Source organism: Scyliorhinus torazame, chromosome 6 (genome assembly GCF_047496885.1).
Source record: "Scyliorhinus torazame isolate Kashiwa2021f chromosome 6, sScyTor2.1, whole genome shotgun sequence".
Taxonomy (NCBI): Eukaryota; Metazoa; Chordata; class Chondrichthyes; order Carcharhiniformes; family Scyliorhinidae; genus Scyliorhinus; species Scyliorhinus torazame.
The window spans coordinates 84,795,397-84,817,238 of NC_092712.1; the positions used below are offsets into that span (position 1 = coordinate 84,795,397).

Below are 21,842 nucleotides of genomic sequence, written 5' to 3' on the forward strand. Positions count from 1 at the left end.
TGCCTGGAACTCGCTGCCGGAGGAGGTGGTGGAAGCAGGGACGATAGTGACGTTTAAGGGACATCTTGACAAATAGATGAATAGGATGGCAATAGAGGGATACGGACCCCAGAAGTGTAGAAGATTTTAGTTTCGACGGGCAGCATAGTCAGCGCAGGCTTGGAGGGCCTGTTCCTGTGCTGTACTTTTCTTCGTTCTTTGTGCCTTCTTCTCTGGTTAGTTGTTTAACTGTTTAATCTTACAGTCACAGAATTACACAGCACAGAAGGAGTCATTCATCCTATTGTGTCTGTGTTGATTCTTTAAACTCAAGAGCTTTCCTTGCTCCTAGCCAAGTTGCTCCAGTACAGCAACAAATCTGGCACCTACCCAACCATGTGGAAAATTGTTCAGGTATGTTCTGTCCCCAAAAAGCAGGATGAATCCAACCTGATGAATTATTACCCCTTTAGTCAAGTGTCAGTAATCATCAGCAAAGTGATGGAAGGTGTCATCAACAGTGTTTTCAAGCAACACTTAAGCAGTCAGAACCTGCTCACCAGTACTCAGTTGGGGTTTTGCCTGAGCTACTCAGTTCCTGACGTCAAACATGCACAAAATAAAGAGGTGAGGTGAGAGTGACTGTCCTTGACGTCAAGGCAGCATTTGACTGAGTGTGACAGAGAGTCATGAGTTTTACAGCACAAAAAGAGGCCCTTCAGCCTCTGTGCCAGCCATCAAGCACCTATCCTTTTTAAAAAAATTTAGAATACCCAATTCATTTTGTTTTTCCAATTAAGGGACAGTTTAGCGTGGCCAATCCAGCTACCCTGCACATCTTTGGGATGTGGGGGCGAAACCCATGCAAACACGGGGAGAATGTGCAAACTCCACACGGACAGTGACCCAGAGCTGTGATCGAACCTGGGACCTCGGTGCCATGAAGCAGCAGTGCTAACCACTGCGCCACTGTTGCCCTTGCAGCTATCTATTCTAATCCCATTTTCCAGCGCTTTGTATGCTCTGACATTTCAAGTGCTCATCTAAATGCTTCTTAAATGTTGAGGGTTCTCACCTCTACCACCTTTTTAGGCAGCGAGTTCCAGATTCCCACCACCCTCAGGTGAAAACGTCTTCCCTCAAATCCCCTCTAATTCTCCTGCCTGTTACTTTAAATTTATGCCTCCTGATTATTGACCCCTCTACTAAGACGAAAAGTTCCTTCCTGCATCAAGGAGTCCTAGCAAAATTGAAATCAACAGGTATCGGGAGGAAGACTATTGATTGGTTGCAGTCATACCGAGCACAAAGGAAGACATTGTAGCTGTTGAAGGTCAATAATCTCGGTACAATGACATCACTGCAGGAATTCCTCAGGAGTATTGTCCTAGGCCCAACCATCTTCAGCTCCTTTATAAATATCCCGTATGTGGCGACTAGGGGCTTTTCACAATAACTTCATTTGAAGCCTACTTGTGACAATAAGCGATTTTCATTTCAATAACCTTCACTCCATTATAAGGTCAGAAGTTGAGATGATCACTGTTTGCACAGTGTTCAGTGCCATTCAGACTTTGGTTGATAAATGGCAAATAACATTCATGCCACACAAGTGCCAGACAATGTCCATCTCCAACAAGAGAGAATCTATCCATCTCCCATTACGACCAATGAATTCCTCACTACAAACATTCTGAGGGGTTACCATGGACCAGGAACTGACTTGTCCACTCATATAAATACTGGGCGCAATTCTCCCATCGGGAGTCTTAAGTGCCGACGCCGGAGTGAAAACCGAAGTGTTTCACTCCGGTGTCAGAGCCAGTTCCCAACCCCCTATTCTCCCGCTCCCGGTGGGCTAGGAGCGGCGCGCGACATTTACGGTGCCGCGTAAATGATGTCACCCGCGCATGCACGGTTGCCGTCCTCCCCGAGGCCGCCCCACAAGAAGATGTCGGGTGGATCTTGCGGGGCGGGGGAGGAACGGAGGTCCTCCTTCAGAGAGGCCGGCCCGCCGATCGGTGGCCACAGATCGCAGGCCATACCCCATTTGAGGCCCCCCCAGCGTTCCCGCGCTGTTCCCGCTGGCAGCGACTAGGTGTGGACGGCGCCAGCAGGAACCCGTCGTGTTGGGCTGGCCGCTCAGCCCATCCGGGCCGGAGAATCGACGCTCGCCCGTTGCAAACGGCGAGCGGCGATTCTCCCAGCGGCCAGCCGTGATTCTCGCTGCGCCGGTTTGGGGGCGGTGGGAAAATCGCGTCGGGGCGGCGTGGCGGGACACGCACGGCGCCCCGGCAATTCTACCCCCCGGCATGGGGGGGGAGAATTCCGCCCCCTGTATTTATAAGAGTAGGTCAGAAGTTTGGAATTCAGCAATAGCCTATATCCTGTCACCCCAAAATCTTTCCACTATCTACAAGGCACAGGTCAGGAGTGTGATGGGATACGCTCCACTTGCCTGGATGAGTGTGGCTCCAATAACAACTCTCTGTCCAACAGAACTGTGGGTGTTCCTGCCCCTGTTGGACTGCAGTGGTTCTAGAAGGTGCATCACCACCTTCTGACGGTCAACTAGGGATGTGCAATAAACAGTGGCCTTGCAAAGGCCCCACTCACCTGCCTTTTCACCATAGCCATGCAAAGTTTTCCCCTTCAAATATCTACTTACACTCCCCTTTCAGACAATGCATTCTTGATCAATGTAACTTGCCACTTAAAACATTTCTCATATCTCGTCTCTGCTTCTTTTGCCAGTTACCTTAAATCTTGTTCCCTGGTTGCCGACCCTTCTCCTTATTCACTCACGGTTATTTTGAACACCTCCATCAAATCTCCTCTTCACTTCCCTTTTTGAAGGACAATATCCCAACTTCTCTAATCTCTCCATGTTACTGATGTTCCACATCCTTGGTACCAATCTAACAAATCTCTTTTGCATCCACCCAAAGGCCTTGATATTCTTCCTGAACTGTGGTGCCCAGAATTGGACGGGGTCTTTTAGCTTGGAACTAAGCAGCAATGTATCAAGGTTTAACATAACTTCCTTGCTGTGTCTCTCAGTTTAGAAAGGCAAAGATCCCATATGACAACGGCATTTAATTTCACTCATATACCCATCAACAAGATCTTTAATTTCTGTTTCCCACTTTATCCTATAAACTTTAGATGTGGAGCATCCACCAAGGAATCCTGCAGACGGCGAATTCAACAAACCAGTCCAGGTGGTTACTAAAATGGAAAGTCCCATTCTGAAGGCAGTGGGAAGACCCGGCACAATAATCAATGAAGATTATGTGTCACCACCAAAATACAAAAGTAGCTTGTTGCATCGTTATCTGAATGACTCCTTAAGGCATGTCATGGCATCAAATGCCACGATGAAAGCTACTGACAGGAAAAGGAACCATTCTGGGTCCTTCAGCTCCAATGAATACGAAGAAGAATTAGCATCGCCATCATCATCTGAAACAGATGGAAACTTTGTGTATCGCACAGGTAAGGCTTCTATACTAGAAATGTTGCATTTTTGATCAAATATTATTTATTCTTGAGGATGTGACATCATCGGTCAGCATTTATTATCCAGCCCTAGATGCCACGAGAAGGTGGTGGTCACCTTCTTGTAATGTGCAGCCTGTTTCTTTGTAGCAGTTTGATAAATATTTCTGACTTGCTGAGCCTCTGCAGAGAGCAGTTAATGATCAAGCAGGTTGGTGTGGGACTGCAGTAACCTAAAGGCCAGAATAGTACAATGAGCAGGTTTCCTTCTCCAAAGAACACTACTGCATCAGTTGGGAATGTACAACAATTTGACCCACTTTTCTGATACCCAGTTTCTACTTACAGATCTTTTAAGCTGAATTCAATTTTTTACCTGTGCAGAATTTCACCTAACTGCTGAATCCTTGACAACGTTGTGCAAAGTTTTCAATCCAACAATTTAGAATTTACTTTTACTCATTGAATATTAAATAGTTAAGCAGAATAAAAAAGCTGCCAGTTTTCCAGTTGACTCCTGCTGGAAAGTGGCAAGAATGAACCTCAGGTGAGCACAGGCTTCATTTTCAGACTCACACTCGAGAATCGATCACTCAGATGAGGTACTACTCATAACCATAAAAATGCAACCCAGCAAGAGTCATCTCTAGAGGAGGATGAAGGGAGATCAAGAGAGAAAATTGTGGACAGGGGAAGGGGAGTGGAATCTTCTGTGTGTGGGGGGGGGGGGGGTTGTGTGTCTACTTGTTTAATCTCCAATTAGAAAATATATTTTAACATGGAAAAGAGTAGACAAAAGTGAAATGGAAACACAAGGACGAATGCAATCATAGGCTAACTGAGAACATTTGTGATTCAACAGGCACATTTTGTTTTATGCGCTTTTGCAGTGCTGCCACAGACCCAGGAATTTGACACAGATCTTTTTCTTTTGAAGAATAACCGACCGCATTGGCTACTTTGTCACTTCCAGTGATATAATAGTGAACAGCAATTTCCTGTTTTAGGCACTTTCTTAGCTGGGGACACAGCCATGAAAAAACAGTTTTTCTGCAGCATTACAGAAATGTTATTAATGTTGCTCCAGACAGTCTTCTGCAGTATTTGTTTTGAAAATAAGAATACTGTAGACATTCTTCGAAATGAGCCAAAGTTAAAAGCTGACATTTTTTGGTGAGTTTTCTGGTAAATGTTTAATTAGTCTGGCATAAAAATGTGTTCAAACAGTCAAGAATGATAGCCTAGAAAACGATGGAGGAAGCACTTGATGGAGGAAGTTCCTGCCCACAGGAAATGTATGTGTTCCCTTCAAACAGAACAGAAATATTGGGCAGATAAATGTTTTAATTCATTAACCCAGCCAGTCATTATTTATGTTTCCAAGGTACTTATGCTATATTTTCAAATACTTACATTCATCCTAGGTGTAGAATATTAGGCCAATTACAGCTTAACATTTCCTTAAAATAGCCCCAAAATCTGTTCATAGTTAAATTAGTACAGTAGCTGGAAATCTATTTATTTATAGTTGAAATGTGAGTAGTTGAAACCTCTATTAAAACTCACCAGAGTGTTGCTCTTATTGTTGACTGTGAACAAAATTGAATTATAAGACTGGAAATAATGAAAATAGAATTTTAAATACCCATTTTAAAAAAAATTACCGTTCATCAAACCTCTGTACAAGAACCCTACATTGTACATTTCAGCAATCAAAAACTCAATGCTAGGCTTTTTCCAAACAGAGCAAGCTATAATAAATTATATTTAATTGATCATAATTTTGACAGAAGCAAATATTTGAACTTCTGCCATAAACATAACTATGAACACAGTATTCAACGGAGCAGACAACACTGGTTTCCACTTTGTTCCGAATTTGATGCTGATGAAATAACATTTCTTAAATTAACTGTGACTGCAAAAAACAGTGGGCATTTATTGAACTGATAATCAGACATTGGGCAGTTGTTACTGACTTATTTTTGCAACATTTCTTCATATTATTTATTACAAAAGTTACAATTTTACAGAATATCCCATAATTCTTGCAAATAATTTCACCAGATTAAGTTTGAGTTATTTTAAACTTGAGCACATTTAGATTGAATTCACTGCTCTCAAAGGCGAAGAGTATCTGAAGGGAATAGGAGCTGGGAGATAGGGCTACAACACTATCTCACACCCCTTCCTCATTGTGGTGTGGAATCTACCCCCTTAATATTTTCTGGTTTTCAGTTCTTGAATCTTGCAGAATTTGTGGTTCCAGGGGTACAGGTTTTCCTCTCAGTCCCCACCCTATGAAAACACTTTATAATGCCTGCCGCAGAGATGCAACCAACTACAAGAACCACGGCTGATTTTTACCCACTCTAGTCCTGGGGCACCAAGGGCATCTGGTCCACTGGAGCAGCCATAACATGTTCTCCTGGCTGTGAGGACTAGGAGCTAAGTCTGCACAAACCCAGGCTGTAATTGGGATGTCCCTGACCTTTGTGGCTCATTATCGCACCAGTCATCAGATTGCTCTGATTGAATTTATATTTGACTCCAGTTTTTCAGTGCATTATTGTTCAGATTTTTTTTTAAAAGCGCAAAGCTTGTAAATGTTGATGCTCAGAGGGACTTGGGTACAGAGAGGACAGAAAGTTAGCATACAGGTATAGCAAACAATTCGGAAGGCAAATGGCATGTTGGCCTTTATCGCAAGAGGATTGAATTACAAAAAAAAAACAAGTCTTACTACAGTTCTACAGGGCTTTGTTGAGGCCGCATTTGAATACAGTGTGAAGTTTTTGTCTCCTTGGGCGGAATGTTATGGTGCCTTTGTTTGTGTGTGTGGGGGGAGGGGGTGGAGTGGGGAGGGGGTGGAGTGCGGGGGTGGGGGGGATATCAAGGTCAGAAAATGTAGCAAGCTGTTCAAAAGTCCATTGACTTTGGTGAAACTGGAAAACTCCGTTGGTGGGAGGGGGCAGTAAAATTCCCTCCCATGTTTAAGGAAGGATTGCCAGCAGTGCATGAAGGTTCACTAGATTGTACCTAATAATAATCTTTATTATTGTCACACGTAAACACTAAAATGAAGTTACTGTGAAAATCCCCAAGTCACCACACTCCGGCCACTGTTCTGGTACAAAAGCCCCGGAATGTGGCGACTCGGGGCTTTTCACAGTAACTTCATTGCAGTGTTAATGTAAGCCTACTTGTGACAATGAAGATTATTATATTGTTATTACTGAGGGAGAATTCAGAATGTCCAATTCACTTCACAAGCACGTCTTTCGAGACTTGTTGGAGGAAACCGGAGCACCCGGAGGAAACCCATGCTGACATTGGATTGGATTTGTTTATTGTCACATGTACTGAGGGACAGTGAAAATAATTTTTCTGTGAGCAGCTCAAACAGATCATTTAGTAAATGGAAATAAAAGAAAAGAAAAAGAAAACACACAATCGGGCAACACAAGGTACACAATGTAAATACATAGACACCGGGATCGAGTGAAGCACACAGGAGTGTAGTATTAATCACGTCAGTCCATTGGAGGATCGTTAAGGAGTCTGCTAACAGCGGGGAAGAAGCTGTTTTTGAGTCTGTTCGTATGTGTTCTCAGACTTTTGTATCTCCTGCCTGATGGAAGAAGTTGGAAGAGTGAGTAAGCCGGGCGGGAGGGGTCTTTGATAATGCTGCCCACGTTCCCAAGTGGGAGGTGCAGATAGAGTGGGAGGTGTAGATGGGAGGCAGGTTTGTGTGATGGACTGGGCTGTGTTCCCGACTCTCTGAAGTTTCTTGCGGTCCTGGGCCGAGCAGTTGCCATACCAGGCTGTGATGCAGCCAGATAGGATGCTTTCTATGGTACATCTGTAAAAGTTGGTAAGAGTCAGCGTGAACATGCCGAATTTACATGGGGAGAATGTGCAGACTCAGCACAGACAATGACCCAAGTGGGAATAGAACCTGGGACCCTGGCACTGTGAACCAACAGTGCTAACCATTGTGTTTGAAAGGGTTGTCCTATGATGAAAATTAATTTTGGGGGGTCTATTCTGTGGTGTTTAGAAGAATGAGAGGCAATATCATTGAAATATACAAGGTTTAAATGGCTTGACAGGGCAGATACTGAGAGATGGGGCGGGATTCTCCACTCCCACGCCAAAATGGCCACGCCGTCGTGAACGCCGTTGAGGTTCACGACGGCGCGGAACGGCCCCGGTCCCGACCGATTCAGGCCCTGACAATGGGCCAGGATCGGGGCCGCGTCATCTACATGCGCCAGACCTTGTCGCCCGCGTAAAAGCGGCGCCGCATAGATGACGCGGCAGGCGCTGCATAACGGGCGTCATCCGCGCATGCGTGGTTGTTGTCCTGTCTAAATCCGCCCCGCAAGAAGATGGGGGAACGATCTTGCGGGGCCGCGGAAGGAAGGAGGTCCTCCTTCAGAGAGGACAGCCCGACGATCGGTGGGCATCGATCGTGGGCCACCCCACATTCCAGGTGAAGCCCGGTGCAGGATCCCCCCTCGCCCCTCCACAGGCCGCCCCCCCAGTGTCCACGCACCGCCCACGACTGCAGCGACCAGGTGTGGACGGCGCTGGGGGGAACCCGCCGGTTTGGCCTGGCCGCTCGGCCCATCCGGGCCTCAGAATAGCGGGGGTGCCGAAGAATCGCCATTTTCGGTGTCTCCGGTGATTCTCCGGCCTGCGGCCCGCGAAACTCGACCGGGCCGTTCCCGCCGCTTGGGAGAATCGCGGGAGGGCATCAGACTGGCGTCCCTGGAAATTTTGGCGGCCCAGGCAATTCTCCCAACTGGCGTGGGAGTGGAGAAGCGCGAAAATGGCATTTCCCCTGCCTGGGGAATCTAGAGCAAGGGGGCAGACTTTCAGGATAAGGGGCAAATCATTCAATAAATAATAATAATAATCTTTATTGTCTCAAGTAGGCTTACATTAACACTGCAATTAAGTTACTGTGAAAAGCCCCTCGTCGCCACATGCCGGCGCCTGTTCGGGTACATAGAGGGAGAATTCAGAATGTCCAAATTACCTAACAGCACGTCTTTAAGGACTTGCGGGAGGAAACTGGAGCATCCGGAGGAAACCCACGCAGACTCGGGGGGGAACGTGCAGACTCCGCACAGACAGTGACCCAAGCTGGAATCGAACCTGGGACCTGGGCGCTGTGAAGCAACAATGCTAACCATTGTGCTACCATGCCGCCCACATTTAGGACTGAGATGAGGAGAAATTTCTTCCCTCAAAAGGTTGTGAATCTTTGGAATTGTCTGCATCAGAGGGTTGTGGATGCTCCATCATTGAATATATTTAAGGCTGAGATAGACAGATTGTTGACATTCTTGTGTTTGTCCTGATGAGTTTTAGATGAAAAGCTTTGGCAACATGTCTCTTTTTTCAGCAATATTCAAATTCTGTACTACCAAGTGACTATTTCTCATATTCGTACGTTCTCTTTTTACAATTACTGCCTATCCAGAAGTACCCAGAGAATCATTTGTAATGGCTTATTTTCCCACTCCTACACCATCACCTCTGGTGCCCCCTCAAGGATTTATTCTTCGCCTCCTCCTTTTTCCCATTCGTGCCCCTTGGTGAGATCAGTCTCTCAAACCGTTCTGCTCTGACAAGAAGAATCTAAACTTCTCCAATGTTTGTAAATAACTTAAGTTCCTCATCGCTGGAGGCATTGCTGTGAATCTTTTTTGTAGTCTCCTGAATGCCTTCACATCCTCCCTAAAGTCCAGATATGGACACAATATTCCAGTTGAGGCCGAGTCAGTGTTCGTACAGGTTCTTGCTTTTGTACTCTGTGCCCCTATTAAATAATGGATGCTTTATTAATTATCTCGCAACCAGCCTTGCCACCTTGTATGATTACGCAAATGTACACCGGAGCTCTGTTCCTGTGCCCTCTTTCGAGTTGTACTTTTTATTTTATATTTTCTGTCTATGTTCTTCCTAACAAAATGAATCACTTCACACTTTTGAAATGATTCTCTGCACACCTAGGTCTAGGTCATTAACATATATGAGGAAGAGCAGAGTTCTGAACACTGACTGATTGGAAACTCTATTATAAACGTTCCTCCAGTTCAAAGAACAATCATCCATCTCTACTCTCCGTTTCCTGTCACTTAGCGAATTTTGCATCCATATTGCTACTGTAGCTTTTAATCCATGAACTATAACTATATGCCCAAAAGTCTGTTGTGTGACACTTTTATCAAATGTCTTCTGTAAGTCCATGTACACCATATCAACAGCATTACCTCATCAAAAACATAGTTTGCCCTCAACAAATCCATGCTGGCTTTCTTTGAACATGTATAGGACACTAGTTTTACCTCAGTTAGAATATTGTGTCCAGTTCTGGGTGCCACACATTTGGAAGAATGTGAAGGCATGAGAGAGGGTTCAGAAAAGATTCTCAAGAATGTTTCCAGGGATGAAGAACTTCAATTATGTTGATCGATTGGGGATGTTTTGGACTGCTTTCCCTGGAGAAAGGAAAGGAACAGATCGAGGTATTCCAAATCATGAGGGGGTCTGGGCAGAGAGTAGAAAGGAAGCAAAAGTGGGTGATTAGGGTCTAGAATGCCATGCCACATAGTATGGTAGAGGTAGGTTCAGTTGAAGCATTCAAGGAAGAATTATACAGATTTCTGACATGGAAACAGGGCCACAGGGAGAAGGAACTCGGTGAGTTGCTCAATTGGAGAACTGGTTCAGACACATTGGGTCAAATGGTCTTCTGTGCTGTAATGATTCTGTGAAATTTGTCAAACACAATTTCCCTTTCGCAAAACCATGTTGACTCCGCCTGATTACAGTTGTGATTTTCTAAATATCTCCTTAATGATGGATTCTGGCATTTTTCCAATGACTGAAGTTGGGCTAACTGCCCTTAGTTTCCAGCTTTCTGTCTCCTTAAGTTCTTGAAGAAAGGTGTTATATTTGTGGTTTTGCATTCCGCTGGATCATTCCAGAATCTAGGGATCTTTGAAAGATTAAAACCAATGCATTCATTATCTCTAGCAGCCATTTCTTTTAAGAATTAGGGTGCAGGCATCAGGGCTAGGGGTCTTGTCAGCTTTTAGAGTTTTTAAAATTGTTTCCCAGGATATAGACAATGCAGACTAGGCCAGCATTTATTGCCCATCCCCAATTGCCCTTGAGTAGGTAGTTGTGAGCTTCTTTTGTGAACCCCTGTCCTTCTCGGTGGTAGAGGTTGCCGGTTTGGTGAGTACTTGTAGATGGTCCACACTGCTGCTACTGTGCTTCGGTGGTGGAGGGAGTGAATGTTTGTGGAAGGGGTGCTAATCAGGTGGGCTGTTTTGTCCTGGACGATGTCAAGCTTCTTGAATGTTTTTGGAGCTGCATTCATCCAGGCAAATGGGGAGTATTCCATCACACTCCTGACCTGGGCCTTGTAGATGGTGGATAGGTTTTGGGAGTCAGGAAGTGAGTAGCTTGACACAAAATTTCCATTGTCTGACCTGCTTTTGTAGCTGCTATTTATGTGACTGGTCCAGTTCAGTTTCAGGTCAATGGTAATCTCCAGGATGTTGATAGTGGGTGATTCAGTGATGGTAATGCCATTGAATAGCAAGGGGTAAAAGTTAGATTCTCTCTTGTTGGAGATATAGTCATTGCCTAGCATCAAACCAAACTTGAAAGTTATCCAGGTCTTGCTGCATATGGACACAGGCTGCTTCAGTATCTGAGGAGTTGTGAATAGGAGTTGCACATCAGCAAACATCCCTACTTCTGACCTTATAATGGAAGGAAGGCCATTGATTAAGCAGCTGAAGATAGCTGGGCCTAGGGCCTGAGGAACTCCTGCAGTGGTTTACTGGTACTGAGATGATTAACCTCCAACTAACCACAATCATCTTTCGTGTTAAGTTTGAATTTAACTTATGGAGTTTTTCCCCTGATTCCCATTGGCTTCAGTTTTGCCAGGGTTCCCTGATCCACACTCAAATTAAATGCTGTCTTGATGCCAAGGACAATCACTCTCACCTAACTTAATACTTTTCCTCTGGTAATCATGATTGTTTTCATTTTCTCTTTTCCTTTTGCCTTTATCTTTTTACTATTCAGCTTTTTTTGTCTTCCACTATGAGGACAGATATAAAATATTTATTCAAAGCCCTGTCAATTCCATATTTTCCATTATTAATTCTCATCCTTAGGGCAGCACGGTGGCGCAGTGGGTTAGCAGGTCCCAGGTTCGATCCCGTCTCTGGGTCACTGTCCGTGTGGCGTTTGCACATTCTCCCCGTGTTTGCGTGGGTTTCAGCCCCACAACCCAAAGATGTGCAGGCTCGGTGGATTGGCCATGCTAAATTGCCCCTTAATTGGAAAAAATTAATTGGGCACTCTAAATTTATATTTAAAAAAATAATAATTCTCATCCTTTAAGGGACCAACGCTCACTTTCGTTGCTCACTTCCTTTTTATATACTTGCAGAGGCTTTTACTGTTTTCAAAAAATATTTCTTTCTGGTTACTCTCATACTCCAATTTCTCGCTCTATTTTTTTTTGTAGATCTTTGCTAGTTTCTAAAGTTTTCCCAAGCTACTGGCCTACCACTAATCTTTGCAGCATTTGTTTTTTCAATTCGATACCGTGTGTTTCCAAGCGCTCAGAGTGCCGAGAAACACATGGCTATTCAACGCAATTCGCATTTAATAAGGGGCATGAACAGGGAATGTGTGGTTGAGACTGCTCATCATCCCGTTTTGTACAATGGGGATCTCCGCTCGCTGGTTCTCCCCAGTGTAGCCCTCCCACACCCCTACACCAGGGAACCACAGCCCGAACGCGCACGCAGAAAAATGCCACCTTGACACCTTGGCAGTGCCAACCTGGCACCTTGGCAGTGCCCATGCCAGGGTATTCAGGGGGAACCAGCAGTGCCAGTGCACCACCCTGCCCAAAGGGTGGGGATCCCCAACCCCCTGGGAGACCCCCACGAGTGCCATTCCATCTGGTTCCCGTTTGTGGGGACCAGTGCTGAACGGCGCTCGACCGCGGTCTCTGAGGTGAAGGGGTTGAATCCCAAAGCCTCAGGTACCCCGGGAGTCTGCACAATAGAGTGAGGCTTACAAAGTAATCCCATCCATTGTGGGCAGGATTCACATCGGAACATCTCACAAGATTGCGTCGAATCTCACGAGGTGTAGCGAGCCGGGTAGATCCCGGTAGCAGGGTATCCCGGCTTTCAATGGCCACACTGCGCTGCAGCGGGGTGTTTTTCAGGCGCAGCGTGGCTGTTGGATCGCGCCCCATCTGTAACTTCCTTAGTTAGCCATGGAGGTGTACCTTCTTGTAGCGTCTACTTTCTCAATATCTTTATTAAGAGTTATAAAATATTGTCTTAAGCCTCTGCCACTGTTTCTCTACTCTTACCTTTTAACATATTTTCCCATTCCACTTTAGCCAACTGCCTTTGTCCCTTTGTAAATGATTTTATTTAAATTTAAAGCAATAATTTCAGACCTACATTTCACAACCTCAAACTGAATCTGAATTTATATCTTGGTATGTTTCTGTCATCCTATCAAGAGAATCGTTCACTGTGAGGTCAATAATTAATCCTGCCTCATTGTACATTACCTGGTTTAAAACAACCCTGGGCTGGATTTTCCGGTCACCGACACCGAAATCGCATTCGGTGAACGGCCGGAGATTCACATTTCCTGACCGAATCGGGGGCGGCGCCGCTTTCACGATGCTCCGCCCCCTCCAAAGTGGCGTACTCGCAGAGTACACCATGCCATTGCCTGAGGCCCGCCCCCCGATGCTCCGCCCCTGACCGGTCGAGTTCCCAATGGCGCAGAACACATGTGGTGTCACCTGTCGGGAACTCAGCATAGCGGCTGCGGACTCAGTCCAGCAGCACCACAGTTGGGGGAGGGCCAATCCGCGGGCAGGGGAGGACATTATTCGTGGCTGGGGCACTGTGGTGGGCTGTCCGGCCGTGCAAGCCAGCCGAAGGGGGGTGATTGTTTCGCGGGCCGGGTCCGCGAGCGGACTTCGCCATGAAACATGGTAGCGCTACATGCCGCCGCCATACGCATGCGTGGCAGCAATTCTCCAGGGCACATCGGCAGCTAGAGCCGGGTGCTCTACGCTGTTGTCCTGCTAGCTCCCAGCAAAACGGGGAATCGGTCGCCATTTTGCGCCAGTTTTTCTGCCGTAAATCAACACCGTTCCCACGCCGGTGGGGACATAGCCCCAGGATTGGAGAATCCAGCCCAGTATTTCCTGATTAAATTCAGAATATATTGTTCTCAGTAACCCTCCTGAATGCACTCACTGAACTCATCCTCCAAGCCAACTCTGCTAATTTGATTGGCCCAATCTATATATTAAGATTAAAATCTCCCACAATTATTGCAGTACCTTTCTTTGAGGCCCTCATAATTTATTGACTTGTGTTCTATTCTACACTGTAGCTAATGTCTCCCTCACATGGAATCTCCGCCCCATTATTTATTTAAAGCCCCAGTTATGCAGGGCCTTAGTCCCAGCGCGGTTCAGGTGAATATTGTCACACTAAGGCTTTTTCTTTCTCCAGGACAGGTGCCAGATCCCCATTTCGCCCACGCAGCCTTTGAGCCACACATTCAACTCCCTAATCTTTTTTACCCTATGCCAATTTGCTTGTGGTTCAGGCCAAAAATGATCATGCTTTTTAATTTAGCCCCTAGCCATTTCTACTACCTCAGCAGAGGCCCTTGTTTTAAAGGGCTTCCGATGTTGTTGGTACCCACATGCATCATAGCATCTGGATCCTTCCCCTCCCATAATGCAGTTCCTATATGGTCTATAACAGATATGCATTCCTCCAAGGCACAAACACCCAAGGGAAACCTAAATCAACCATGGTCAACAAAAGAAATTAGAGATTGCATTAGATCAAAGGAAGTTGCTTTGAAGGATGCCAGAAAATGTGGTGAACCTGAGGGTTGGAAGCAATCAAGAACCCAGCAAAAGAGGACCAAAACTGATAAAGAAAAGGTCAAGCAAATATGAATGCAAACTAGAGAGGAACACAAAGTCAGAATGTAAAAGCTACTTTAGGTATGTGAAAAGGAAAAGTTTAGTAAGGGTAAAAGTGCGCCCATTACAAGTGAGACAGAAGAATTTATAGTGGAGGCAGGGAAATGGTGGAGAAACTTTGCATCTGTTTTCATGGAAGAAGATACAGAAAATCTCCCACAAATACTCGGCAACCAAGGGACTTGTGAAACTGAGGAACTAAAAGACATTAGTATTAGTAAAGAGGTAGTACTTGAAAAATTAGCTGCATTAAAGGTTGCTAAATTCTCTGGAGCAGATGAGCCTTCATCCCAGTGTTGGAGAAAGTGGCTTTTGAGATTTGGATGTACGATCAAAGTTATATAGATTCTGGAAAGGTTCCTGAGGACTGGAAAGTAGCAAATGTGACCCCAATATTTAAAAAGCGAGGTGGATGGAGAATGGAAAACTATAGACCTATCAGTTTGACGTCACCAGTAAGGAAATTTTAGAATCTATTACAAAGGAAATGTTGACTGAACATTTTGGAAAGAATGATAAAATTGGGCAGAGGCAACATGGATCTACGAAATGGAAATCATGATTGATAAACTTGTTGGAGTTTTTGAGGATATTACTTGTAGCATTAATAAAGGAGACCCAGTGGACTTGGTGTATTTAGATTTTCAGAAAACTTTTGATCAGATGCCACACAAGATTAGTAAATAATATTAGGCTGTGTGGATGTGGGAAGTATACAAGTGTGGATTGAGAATTGGTTAATAGACAGAAAACAGCGTGGCACGATGGTGCAATGGTTAGCACTGCTCCCTCATGGCACCAAGGACCTGGGTTCCATTCCAGCCCCGGGCCACTGTCCGTGTGGACTTTGCACATTCTTCCCATGCCTGTGTGGGTCTGACTCCCACAACCCAAAGATGTGCAGGGCAGGTGGATTGGCCATGCCAAATTGTCCCTTATTTGGAAAAATTAAAAATAAAATAGGCAGCAAGCAGAGAGTAGGAATAAACGGATCATTCTCAGGGTGGCAGGCTCATGGGGTATCGTAAGTGCTACATCGATAGCTGTGCATAATCAGCATAAATAATTTGGATGTGGGGACCAATTGTAATATTTCCAAATTTGTTGATGGCATTAAACTGAGAAGGAATGTAAGTTGGGAGGAGGATGCAAGGAAACCTCAAGAGGACTTAGACAGGCTAAGTGAATGGGCTAGAACATGGCAGATGGAATAAAATGTGAATAAGTGTAAATTTATTCACTTTGGTAGAAAAACAAAAGGGCAGAATATTTTTTTTTAAAAAAAAAATATTTATTAAAGTTTTTTAACACAATTTTTCACCCTTACAAACAATAAACCCCCCACCTCGTAACAAAATAACAAGAAATCGCACAGAGCAAGATATATACACGGTAAAATGATATGTTACATAACTTTGTACACTGGCTCTCTCCCGCACGTGCCAGTTTCCCCAATCCTTCATGTTATCTCTTGCTCATCCGCCCTCCCAGGCAAGCCCCCATTCACCCCTCCCCCAGGACTCCCCCCCGCCACCCCCCCCCCCCCCCCTAGGTTGCTGCTGCTGCTGACCGACCTTCCTCTAACGCTCCGCGAGATAGTCTAGGAACGGTTGCCACCGCCTGTAGAACCCCTGCGCAGACCCTCTCAAGGCAAACTTAATCCTCTCCAGCTTTATGAACCCAGCCATGTCGTTTATCCAGGCCTCCACGCTGGGGGGCTTCGCCTCCTTCCACATTAGCAAGATACGTCGCCGGGCTACTCGGGATGCAAAGGCCAGAATGCCGGCCTCTTTCGCCTCCTGCACTCCCGGCTCGTCCACTACTCCAAATATTGCTAGCCCCCAGCTTGGCTTGACCCGGACTTTCACCACCTGAGATATTGCTCCCGCCACTCCTCTCCAGAACCCCTCCAGTGCCGGGCATGACCAAAACATATGGACGTGGTTCGCCGGGCTCCCTGAGCACCTTCCACATCTGTCCTCTACCCAAAGAACCTACTCAACCTCGCCCCCGTCAAGTGTGCTCTGTGAACCACCTTAAATTGTATCAGGCTGAGCCTGGCACACGAGGAGGAGGAATTAACCCTACCTAGGGCATCAGCCCACAGACCTTCCTCAATCTCCTCCCCCAGCTCCTCCTCCCATTTACCCTTCAGCTCCTCTACCAACGCCTCCCCCTCTTCTTTCATCTCCTGGTGTATTTCCGACACCTTGCCCTCTCCGACCCATACGCCCGAGATCACCCTGTCTTGAATTTCTTGTGCCGGGAGCAACGGGAATTCCCTCACCTGTCGCCTCACAAACGCCCTCACCTGCATATATCTAAAAGCATTTCCCGGGGGTATCTCAAACTTCTCCTCCAGTGCCCCTAGGCTCGCAAACGTCCCATCAATGAACAGGTCCCCCATTCTTCTAATCCCCACCCGATGCCACCTCTGAAACCCCCCGTCCATCCTCCCCGGGACAAACCGGTGGTTACCCCTGATCGGGGACCACACCGATGCTCCCATTGCACCCCTGTGCCGTTTCCACTGGCCCCAGATCCTTAGTGTTGCCGCCACCACTGGGCTCGTGGTGTACCATGTCGGCGAGAGCGGCAGCGGTGCCGTCACCAACACCCCCAGGCTCGCTCCTTTACAGGACGCCATCTCCATCCTCTTCCATGCCGCCCCCTCTCCCTCCATCACCCACTTGCGGATTATCGCCACATTTGCTGCCCAGTAGTAGCTCCCTAGGTTTGGCAGCGTCAACCCTCCTCGGTCCCTACTGTGTTCCAGGAACCCTCTCCTTACCCTTGGGCTCCTATTCGCCCACACAAGGCCCATAATACTCCTACCTACTCTCTTAAAAAAGGCCTTGGTGATCACGATGGGAAGGCACTGAAACACAAACAGAAACCTTGGAAGGACCACCATTTTGACCGACTGCACTCTACCCGCTAGCAAGAGCGGTAACATGTCCCATCTTTTGAAGTCCTCCTCCATTTGCTCCTCCAACCTCGTCAGATTCAGTTTATGTAGGGCCTCCCAACTCCTGGCTATCTGGATCCCCAGATACCGAAAGCTCCCCTCCGCCCTCCTCAGCGGTAGATCCCCTATCCCCATTTCTTGGTCCCCTGCCTGTAGTACAAAAAGCTCACTCTTCCCTACATTGAGCTTATAGCCCGAAAACTCCCCAAACTCCCTTAGCGTCTGCATGACCTCCACCATCCCCTCCATTGGATCCGCCACATACAGCAACAGGTCATCCGCATAAAGCGACACCCAATGCTCTTCTCCTCCTCGGACCACCCCCCTCCATTTCCTAGACTACCTCAATGACACGGCCAAGGGTTCGATCGCCAATGCAAACAACAAGGGGGACAGGGGGCATCCCTGCCTCGTCCCTCAGTACAGCCGAAAGTACTCCGACCTCCGCCGGTTCGTCACTACAGTCGCCACCGGGGCTCTGTAAAGGAGCTTAACCCAACTGATAAACCCTCCCCGAACCCAAACCTACGCAGCACCTCCCAGAGGTACTCCCACTCTACTCGGTCAAAGGCCTTCTCCGTGTCCATAGCTGCCACTATCTCCGCCTCTCTCTCCTCCGATGGCATCATTATCACGTTTAAGAGCCGCCGCACATTGGTGTTTAATTGCCTGCCCTTTACAAATCCCGTCTGGTCCTCGTGGATCACCCCCAGGACACAGTCCTCGATCCTCGTGGCCAGCACTTTTGCCAGCAACTTAGCATCCACATTGAGGAGCGAGATCGGCCTGTACGATCCACATTGCAGTGGGTCCTTGTCCCGCTTTAGGATCAAAGAAATCGTCGCTTCCGACATTGTCGGGGGCAGTGTTCCCTCCTCTCTTGCCTCATTAAAGGTCCTCACTAGTAGCGGGGCCAACAGGTCTACGTACTTCCTGTAAAACTCCACCGGGAACCCGTCCGGTCCCGGGGCCTTCACCGCTTGCATGCTCCCCAAACCTTGCTCAGCTCCTCCAACCCAATTGGTGCCCCCAAACCAGCCACCTCTTGCTCCTCCACCCTCGGGAATCTCAGTTGGTCTAGGAATCGTCTCATCCCCTCTTCCCCCGCTGGGGGCTGGGATCTGTACAGCTCTTCATAAAAGGCCTTGAATACCTCGTTTATTTTCGTCGCACTCCACACCGTGGCTCCCCTTCCATCCTTGACTCCCCCTATTTCCCTCGCTGCCATCCTCTTACGGAGCTGGTGTGCCAGCATCTGACTAGCCTTTTCCCCATACTCGTAGGTCGCCCCCTGCGCCTTCCTCCACTGTGCCTCTGCCTTCCCTGTTGTCAACAGATCAAACTCCGTCTGGAGCCGTCGTCTTTCCCCAAGTAATCTCTCCTCAGGGGCCTCTGCGTATCTCCTGTCCACTCTTAAAATCTCCCCCACTAACCTCTCCCTTTCCATGCCCTCTGTCTTCTCCCTATGCGCCCTGATGGAGATTAGCTCTCCCCTGATCACCGCCTTCAACGCCTCCCATACCACCCCATCCGCACCTCCCCGTTGTCGTTGGCCTCCAAGTACCTTTCGATGCACCCCCTCACCTTCCCACACACCACCTCATCTGCCAGCAGTCCCACATCCAGCCGCCACAGCGGGCGTGGTCCCTCTCCTCCCCCAGCTCCAGTTCCACCCAGTGCGGGGCATGATCCGAAACGGCTATGGCCGAATACTCCGCCGCCTCCACCTTCGGGATGAGCGCCCTGCCCAGGACAAAGAAATCTATCCGGGAGTAGGCTTTGTGCACATGGGAGAAAAAAGAAAATTTCCTGGCCTGCGGCCTAGCAAACCTCCATGGGTCCACTCCCCCCATCTGATCTATAAACCCCCTAAGCACCTTGGCCGCCACCAGCCTCTTTCCAGTCCTTGACCTGGAGCGGTCCAGTGCTAGGTCCAACACTGTATCAGGCCTCCTACCTCCAGGTCCGGAATGCGCCCCAAAATGCGCTTCATGAATCCAGCATCATCCCAGTTCGGGGCGTATACATTTTCCAACACCACCCATGTCCCCTGCAACCTACCGCTCACCATCACGTATCGCCCTCCATTATCCACTACGATAGTCTTGGCCTCAAATGACACCCGCTCCCCCACCAATACTGCCACCCCTCTATTCTTCGCGTCCAGTCCCGAATGGAATACCTGTCCTACCCATCCCTTTCTTAACCTGACCTGGTCCGCATGACCATGTCTGCCTTCAGTCCCTTTAAGTGCGCGAACACTCGGGCCCTCATCACCGGCCCGTTCAGGCCCCTCACGTTCCACGTTATCAGCCGGATTGGAGGGGCATTCACCCCCCCCCGCCCCCGCCGACTAGCCATCTCCTTTTCTAGGCCAGTCCCGTGTCCGCGCCACCCTCACCCTCCAGTCCCCCAGCCGGGGGACCCCCGCCCTGACCACCTCTTCTGTGTCCCATTCCCTTTCGGCCAATGCAGCAGCAACCCTTTTCTCTCCCCCCCCCCCCCCCCCCCCCCCGCTAAACCCCTGTCTCGTTTTCTTGCTCCCCCCATATCACACCTGTAAGTCAGCTGACACCTGCTGACCCCGGCATCCCCCGCCATCCCATTGACCTCCCCGTGTGGGAGTGTCCTAATCAGTATGCGTTCCTCCATTCCCCTTCCCGCCTTTCTTCGCTCGCGCGGGAAAAACCCGCGCTTTCCAAAGCCTACCCCGCCCCCTCTGGCGCAGCTCCTGTTGCGGCCTTGTCTCTCTCCCCCAGCCTCTGTAACATTTCCTGCGCGTGATTGACCCCCGATATACAACAACCATCACATATCAAACCTCAAACATCCCCCCTACCCTCACAAACCCTCAGTTCGAGTCCAACATTTCGGTTTGTATGAAGGTCCACGCCTCTTCAGGCATTTCGAAATAATAGTGTTGGTCCTTGTGTGTGACCCACAATCGTGCTGGCTGCAGCATTCCAAATCTCACTCCCTTCTGGTGCAACACCGCCTTGGCCCGGTTGAAACCCGCTCTCCGCTTTGCAACCTCTGTGCTCCAGTCCGGGTATATTCTGATCTCTGCATTGTCCCACTTACTGCTCCGCTCCTTCTTGGCCCATTTCAGGACCCTCTCTCTGTCCGTGAACCGGTGAAATCTCACCGCCATCGCCTTTGGCGGCTCATTTGCCTTGGGCTTCCTCGCCAGCACCTGGTGTGCACCATCCAGCTCCAGCGACCTTGAAGGGGCCTCCGCGCCCATCATCGCCCCGAGCATCGTGCTCGCGTATGCCCCGGCATCGGCCCACTCCACTCCTTCAGGGAGACCCAGGATCCGCAGGTTCTTTCACCTCGACCTGTTCTCCAGGTCTTCGAGTCTTCCTGCCCACCTCTTGTGCAGCGCCTCGTGCTCCTCCACTCTCACCGCCAGGCCCAAGATCTCGTCCTCATTCTCACTGACTCTTTTCTGTACCTCCTGGATCTTTACCTCGTGGGCCTTCTGGGTCATCCCTACTCCTTCAATTGCCGACAACATAGGCGCCAGCATCTCCTTGCGCAGCTCCTCGAAGCAGCGCTTGATGAACTCCTGCAGCTCCGGCCCGCACTCCGCTTTGCCCCCGGCCGCCGCCATTTTGCTTTTCTTCCCTCGCTTCTCCCGCTGCTCCGATGCCGCTTTTTTGGCCGTTTCACTTCTGGTCCGGTCCATAAAAGCTGAAGGGGGACCTCTCTCTTCCCTTCCCCATGGGTTGTCTTTGAAAAAAATTCCGTTGGGGCTCCTCTAACGAGCCCGAAAGTCGGTGATAGCGGGAGCTGCCGAATCGTGCGGCTTAGCTCCGCATAGCCGCAACCGGGGCAGAATATTTCTTAAATGGTGAGTGGTGTCCATAGAGACCTGGGTGTCCTTGTTGCTGAGTCACTCAAAGTTAGCATGCAGATGCAGCAAACAATTAGGAAGGCAAATAGTTTGTGTTGGCCTTCATCGCAAGGGATTTGAGTACAGGAGTAAAGCTGCCTTGCTGCAATTGTAGAGAACCTTGGTGAGACTGCACCTGGGGTATTGTATACAGGTTTGGTCTCCTTATCTAAGGAGGAATTTACTTGTCATAGGGGGAGCGTGACAGAGATTCACCAGATAATCCTCGGATGGCAGGAGTGTCGTATGAAGAGAGATTGAAGGTCCGTATTCCTTACAGTTTTGAAAGATGAGGGTTGATCTGATTGAAACTTACAGGGGGTAGGACAGGGTGTATTATGTTTTTGGTCCTGGTACAGGTAGACACAGGAGGCGATTAACATTGCAACTGTTCTTTATTGATGTCGTAATGAGAA

General features: G+C 48.1%; 1 protein-coding gene across 3 annotated transcripts in view; it reads left to right on the forward strand.

Annotated features, from left to right (window-relative positions):
* Positions 1 to 21,842, forward strand: part of mkxa (mohawk homeobox a) — a 103,507-nt gene that overhangs the window by 45,905 nt on the left and 35,760 nt on the right. For all 3 annotated transcript variants that reach the window (XR_011947711.1, XM_072508398.1, XM_072508399.1), the window contains exon 5: positions 3,145 to 3,474. Coding sequence is in view for 2 of the 3 variants with exons in the window: in XM_072508398.1 (XP_072364499.1) it covers positions 3,145 to 3,474 (330 nt within the window). In the remaining variant the exon portion in view is untranslated. The remainder of the gene's footprint in view (positions 1 to 3,144; positions 3,475 to 21,842) is intronic.